At 41.0% G+C, this 7,102-nt stretch overlaps 2 protein-coding genes and 1 pseudogene across 2 annotated transcripts in view; 2 read left to right on the forward strand and 1 right to left on the reverse strand.

Moving 5' to 3' along the window:
- The window catches only part of LOC116702213 (sodium-dependent neutral amino acid transporter B(0)AT1-like), a 1,355-nt gene extending 542 nt beyond the window's left edge, over window positions 1–813 (forward strand). Inside the window, exon 2 of the mRNA XM_032536388.1 lies at window positions 422–813. Coding sequence (XP_032392279.1) covers window positions 422–640 — 219 coding nt within the window. The 3' untranslated portion in view covers window positions 641–813. The remainder of the gene's footprint in view (window positions 1–421) is intronic.
- An 801-nt stretch (window positions 814–1,614) lies between these two features.
- The window catches only part of LOC116702208 (telomerase reverse transcriptase), a 47,011-nt gene continuing 41,523 nt past the window's right edge, over window positions 1,615–7,102 (reverse strand). Inside the window, exon 17 of the mRNA XM_032536383.1 lies at window positions 1,615–1,793. Coding sequence (XP_032392274.1) covers window positions 1,791–1,793 — 3 coding nt within the window. The 3' untranslated portion in view covers window positions 1,615–1,790. The remainder of the gene's footprint in view (window positions 1,794–7,102) is intronic.
- LOC116702210 (sodium-dependent neutral amino acid transporter B(0)AT1-like) overlaps window positions 5,957–7,102 on the forward strand; it is a 16,640-nt pseudogene continuing 15,494 nt past the window's right edge.

The raw sequence follows: 7,102 nt of genomic DNA on the forward strand, positions 1-7,102 counted from the left end.
TAACCATTTATCCAGCTAATTTATATACATGATGGTACTGCATTGGGTGAACGGTTTACTTTTTAAAAGTTTTCTTTTGTGGTGTGCAAAACCACAAAAAACAAGTTCCTTCTCGAGACCATTTTGCAGAGCCAATGTCACTTTGTCCAAAGCTCTGTCCAGGACGAATGTGACTGGTTTAAAAAAAATTTAAACAGTATCTGTGGTGTAGTCAAACCATACTCCACAGCCCTGTGGCGATAGGTCTGGCAATGCAGGACTAAGCTAAACTAAGCTAAACTTATTTAATCGCTTGCTGGCTGTGACTTCATATTTAGCGCACAGATACTGTATGAGAGTGGGCTCCATTTTAAAGATGGAATAAAGAGAATCAGCAAATTTCAATTATTTATATATTATACTGCTCTGTCTTTTTCTTCAGGAACTATTCCCCCAAACTGAAGTGAAGCCCTATCCAGACTGGGTGTTTGCTATAATCATCCTGCTCTGTGTCCTACCTGTGATCTCCATCCCTCTGGTGGCCCTCTACAAACTGATCTGCTGTAGAATCAGGAAGTCCTCTGCTCGCACAGACCTAAATTCCTACTGCAACGACGGCTTTGAGGTTGACACACGGGAACAGAAGAACCAGAGAGCTTAAGAAAATGTTGCAAGTAACAGTGTTACTGAACAGAAAAGGACATCCTGATCTTTGCCAGTGCTTCTGTGAAATTGCATCTTAATTCACCAGACAGCTGACTTATAACTATTTATTAAACATTGGTATTATTTCCTTTTGCCCATTGCTGCGTAGTGTAAATGATGGAAAAACCATTCAATCTAACACAGCCGACTTTGCTAACACATTCACAAAACAATAAATCTGAACATAAATGTAGTCTTAACACTCATTTTAAAGGTGCTCTAAGCAATGTCATGCGTTTTTTAGGCTACAACATTTTTTCTCAGATAAAGCAAACTCACGATCTGCTAGATGCCTGTCCCCTGAACACACTGTAAAAAAACATGGTCTATGCAGACAGCCCAGGATCTACAAACGCCAACAAAAAATCTGCGCCAACCTGCACCACAAAACATAACAAACAGTGTTCCAGCCAATAACAGACAAGAAGGATTTGGGGGTGGGGGTTGGGGGTGGGGTTGGTGGGTGGAAGCACTGAAGGGAGGGAGAAGGGAGCTAGCCGCGTCAACAAGAAGGGCCGTCCCCCAACATTGCTTAGAGCACCTTTAAATGTCCCGATGAGTCCTTTAAAAGATCTCAAGCTATCTACTGTTTATCAAACTGTTTGATTTTTTGTGAGCTTTCCAAAAGGTTGTCAGTGTAATGTAAAAAAAAAAACTAAATCAAAGCCATTATTTGACTTATTCATGTCTGACAATATTTCTGTGAACTCATTTACATACAAATGATCTTACATGTCACAAAAGATGTAGCTTGTCTTCTATGTGGAAAACTAGCACAAAGTCCAGACAAACAGCGGTGGGATGAGGCGGGGTGTAGTACAGTAGCTGGATGAATGTCAGTTATCCATCCTTATTGATATGGTGGTTGATGTGTTTATGACTGTAGCTTATCATTTAAGTGTTTTATATGGGATAGCAAAGGACTGTTTTTCTCTCTAAGGAGTCTTTCCCAACACTGTAATGGATACACGTCACACACTGAAGATCAGATCCAAATCACTGATTTTATTTTAACCCTGAGGATTAGAAAAACAAAAATACTTACCTTTGAGCTAATGAGGGTTTCATGGTTGTGATAGGAGCTGTAATTGGGGCTGGCCGGAAGTCTATTACAGTCTACATCTGGATGGCCAAAAAGTCCTCTGGGGTACTTTCGACCCCTGGCAAGCCCCAGATCCCACAGACACCGCTCTAGACTGCACTTCCCTGTAAAGAGGATGATGGCAGAGCACAAAAGGTGCTTTGTTTTACTCTATGGCAGTAAACTGTAAAATTCATCCACCTGAACTATTTCCTGCACTTGTAAAATCTAATAAAAGGTGGTAATAAACTGACTTGTGCACATGTAAGATTGTGCTCTAAATTTGCTTGGTTGGGTACACCTCTCACTAAATCCACGTTTAAAAGGATTGGCCTTCTGGCCCAGGTATAATGATGTTGTTTTCATGTTGTCCATTTATGGAGTTTTTCCCCAAGGAGACCGAGGGGGCTACTTTTCCACATGTGCGTAATTTCCTGGCTTGTAACAAACACTTAGTGAGGCTGTGATTATGATGACACTGTGCAGTGCAATGGCTATGTACATTTTATATAGAATTTAGCCCGCCGATGAGAGAGAGAGAGAGACATCAGGGCTTTCAAACGAGCAAAGTGGCAGTTAGTCAAGACCCCCCCCCCCCCCCCCCCCCCCCCCCCCTTGGCTCTAGTGGCTGTAATTCTGCACCAAGGCTGCATTTTGGGAAAGAGTCCTTAGATACAATATTAGGGGACCACTAAGGCCAATATAAAGAGACTTCAGATACAGTATTAGGGGACCACTAAGGTCTATATAAAGAGACTTCAGATACAGTATTAGGGGACCTCTAAGGTCTATATAAAAGGAATTCAGATACAGTATGGGACCACTAAGTCCCATAAAAAGAGACTTCAGATACAGTATTAGGGGACCACTAAGGTCTATTAAGAGACTTCAGATACAGTATTAGGGGACCACTAAGGCCAATATAAAGAGGACTTCAGATAAAGGATTAGGGGACCACTAAGGTCTATATAAAGAGACTTCAGATACAGTATTAGGGGACACTAAGGTCTATTAAAAAGAGACTTCAGATACAGTATTAGGGGACCACTAAGGCCATACAAAAGACTTCAGATACAGTATAGGGGACCACTAAGGTCATATAAAGAGACTAATACAGTATTAGGGGACCAGTAAGGTCTAATATAAAGCGACTTCAGATACAGTATTAGGGGACCACTAAGGCCCATACAAAGAGACTTTAAATACAGTATTAGGGGACCACTAAGGCCTATATAAAAGCATCCAAAGACCACCATATCATTGGCCCTTTAAGAACACATTAACAGTACATGCACAGACTGCCACTAGCTAACAAATAGCACGCTGCCCCAGTGTACGACATATCATAAAAGTCGTCAATAGTGTACGTACATGGGGTTAGGCTCTGGCTGGTTTGTCTTTTAGGACTTTGAAGGACAGGGGGGGACAAAGGAGTTTTTTAAGCAGTTAAACCTGCACTGGGGGACTGCCTGCCTTTGGTGAGAAGCTGTTACTCAGGGTGGAGGACATGGGTGGGGTCTTAAAGCCAGCTTTGCAGTTACAGCTGATGATGTCCAACAGGGCAGGAGGAGCAATGGGGCTTGCATCTAAGACAGGAATGATGACTTCCTGACGTCCTTCCGCGCCTTATTTCTTGTCCCATCCAAACTTGGTGATGTCCACAATTTGATCGGATGAGACTTTGATTACACAGAAGCATTAAATGGACTCTCAATTGATGAGAAAATGTAGGCAGGCAGTACAGTTTAACCATGATATGTTATTATGTCATGCTGTCCCAGCTCTGAAGTTCCTGTCTTCCTGAAGGTATATTTAAAGGTACACAAACATATTGCGGGCGCCTAAAACACAGATGGCCTAACTAAAGCCTAGTTTTCACTGAAGGAGACAGTCCTAAACAAAAACATTCCCTTATCAAACAGCTGCCTAGATTCCCTGAATCTGTAGAGACACATACATTTTTATACATGAAGAGGTTTGGTTATTAAAGACCGGCCAAATATTCTCTCCCACTGACCTGTGACCTATGAATGACCTGATGTTGTCTTAGCTTTCCCTTATTCTCATCATACCACAACATGGTGTTTCACCATAGAATCTTCCATTGATCGTTTGGGACGGTAGGCAAACGGTAGTGGGTCCACTGTGCTGAATAGTGAGAAGTAGATGTAATCTTTCTACAGCCGTTCAAAGCATTTCATCAGTTAAAGGTTGAGTTTCCTTGTGATCACCGTTGCTTCTTAGTCAGCACATACTTTGAGGAACCGCCCACTGATACTGTCTGGTCCTGCTGCTTTCTTGGTGTCCACATGCTTGAAAGCCCTGCTGACGTCATGTTCCGAAACGGGGATAGGTGTGAAAGGTGTACCCACCCATCCAATAACCTCTGCTTCAGCTGTCTTTGCTTGTTGACTGCTGATTTTTTTTTTAAATGACACTGTTTCTTTATTTCTTTTATACTTCTGTAATTGGTTGTATACATATTACAAAACCATATACATTGTTGATTAAGTTGATTTTATAATTTGTTGATTTTAACTTGATTCCCCTTTGAAGCTCTTCAGAACTTGGTTTTGAAATGTGCTCTACACAAGTTACGATTATTATTGTTATTATCATCATTTAGTATTACAGATGCTTAACCTAAATGTGTGTAACTGACAACACGTCTGATCTAAAAAAAAAAGGGAGATCCAAAAAAAAATGCACGTGAGAGAAAAGATGAATGTTGGCTGATCATTTTTGTGTCATGTGAGCAGTAATATGAATGGGAAACTGGTGTGTGTCATACTTGAGAAAGGGTTGTGCTGGGGGTGATCAGAAGGAAGTCCTCCACCAGTCTCATCAAACATCTACAGATCATAGAGAGAATAACTTCAATAAATAGAATGGAGCTGCAATACAGAAACACTGCCCTCTGTTGCTGCAGATGTGTTATTACATCTATAGAAGTTGACGTTAACAGAAATACATATAGCCGTCTGCCGTAACCTCTTTTCACTAATGCCTTTGCTACTCCATGTGACCGTAGCAGAGACAGCAGAGTAGACTGGACTCAACCAGTTTATCACAAACTTACAAACGGCAGAAGTGTATCAGAAATACATTCTGCAGCTACATGAGTCCAGCACTGACTTTCTTGCACATGCTTCTGTGCTCAAATGAAGAAAGCGTTTGACTGAATAATTACCGCCTGACCAGTAGGTGGCAGCAGATGGAAATAGATTTTAAACATTTAACTTATTAAAGGAGAATTCCATTCAATTTGGAGTACTTTCAGTAGCAAGAAAAATTAAAACAATCTGTGGTGTCTACACCCTATATCCTCCTGCTAGATTTTGCACCCAACAGGCTTAAACAGGTTTTAAACGTGTTTTTAGCCTCTAAACAAATTCAAAATATCATTACAAGTGCCTAGCCATGTGAAGTTATTTCTTCCGAGTGCACACAGCAAAGTTTGACCGCGGGAGATATGACAGAAGAAGTGTTTCGTCTAGTGTGGACTTCACCGGAAAACAGGAAATAAACAAAGGTATGGATTAACACAACCTTTATGTCTTTCTGACTGTGGTCAAATTTGCTGTGTTCACGTGGAAGGAATAACTGTACATGGGCAGACACTTGTAATGACATTTCAAGCATGTTTAGAGGCTAAAAACAGGTTGAAAACTTGCCCTGTTTAAGCCTGTTGGGTGCTAACTCTAGCAGGAGGATAACAAGGTGTAGGAAGCACCGATGGGTTTCATTTTTCTCTCTACTGACAGCTCTCCAAATTTACATACAACCGAGAATTGACCGGAATTCTCCTTTAAGCTCACTTTTTAGAAGAGTTCTTCATATTTTTTTCTTCAAAGGCAGCACAAAATGGAGCCTCGTTTTGGCCTCTGCTGCAATGACTCGTGTGAGAGGTCTCACGGAACCACATGAGCTGGAGTCGATTCCTTTATCAGAACCTTGAAGAGGTTGGTGAGCATGTGTCCCATGTTTGATTAATTGAATAAAGATATGGCAGTGCCATGGTACAACTGTCACAGTGTCTTTTTATTGGCTGCATAACATTAAATCTGAATCACCAAGTTATCCATTAATCAGAGTCTTGGCACATTCACATTCGAAACAAAGTGAGAGGTTTAACCATTAAATCATTTTGCCTGAGTTTTCACTCCCTCCCAGGGGGCCGGACTTCTTCAATAAAATTAATAAAACTCAAAGCTGCACGCGATAGGACAGCCCACAAAAGATAAGGAGAGTTTAATCCTTGTAACAGAGCTGGACTTGTGCTAAGCCTTTTTTCCAGCTGAGGATGGGCCAAACGAAAGACTCCGGAGTGGAGGAGAGACCCAAATGGGACAACAAGGTCCAGTACCTGTTAACATGTATTGGCTTTGCAGTGGGAGTTGGAAACGTCTGGCGATTTCCTTACCTGTGTCAAATCTATGGAGGAGGTGAGATGCTGTTATAGGATTCCATTATCATATTCAGGGCTTGAAAGTGCTCATATTATGCAAATTTTCAGGTTCATAACTGTATTTAGAGGTTGTACCAGAACAGGTTTAATTTTCAGAAAACACCATATATTTGTTGTACTGCACGTTGCTGCAGCTCCTATTTTCACCCTGTGTGTTGAGCTCTTTGTTTTAGCTACAGAGTGAGGCATCTCACTACCATCTTTGTTAGAAGTTGCACATGCGCAGAAAGTACTGCTAGCTTGTCAGTGGCAGAGCATGAGGGAGTGCCATGCTAGCAGCTAGGCAAGCATTACAATGTCTGTACAATTGAGCTGTTTGAAGGAGTTTGTGAACAGTATTTTCTCTGGAAGATGGCCCCTTTGGGTGCTGGACTTTGGGCTTTTTCACTTTGTAAACATATAACATGCAAAAAAAGATATATAACACAATAAAGGAACGGTAAAAAGCCAAAAAGTATAATATGAAAACTTTAACTCTTTGATCACTTTTTTTTTTTTCTTACAGAACCGTTGGGTTTCTGTAAATAACATCACAGAGTACGGTTTAGACCTGATCTTTTATGAAAAGCGCAAAAAGATAACTGTTGTTTTGATTTAGCGCTATATAATTAACATTGAATTGAATCACCATACAACAAAGTTACCAGCCAGACTGATTTTCTACTTTCTTCCACGTTTGTTTTTTTCCTAACTAACTTTACTTTAAATTCAGCTCCTCTGGTTTGTTTGTTGCTGTTCCTTTCCGTCCGTTTGTAATCTATACCCCGCATGCTAGGCAAGTGCCAACGGTTGCACGACACTTCACAATGTAGTGTTCACGGGAAATGTAGGATTGGTACTACAAGCAGAGTTGCCAGATAAAAAGTAGG

Source organism: Etheostoma spectabile, chromosome 14 (genome assembly GCF_008692095.1).
Source record: "Etheostoma spectabile isolate EspeVRDwgs_2016 chromosome 14, UIUC_Espe_1.0, whole genome shotgun sequence".
NCBI lineage: Eukaryota > Metazoa > Chordata > Actinopteri > Perciformes > Percidae > Etheostoma > Etheostoma spectabile.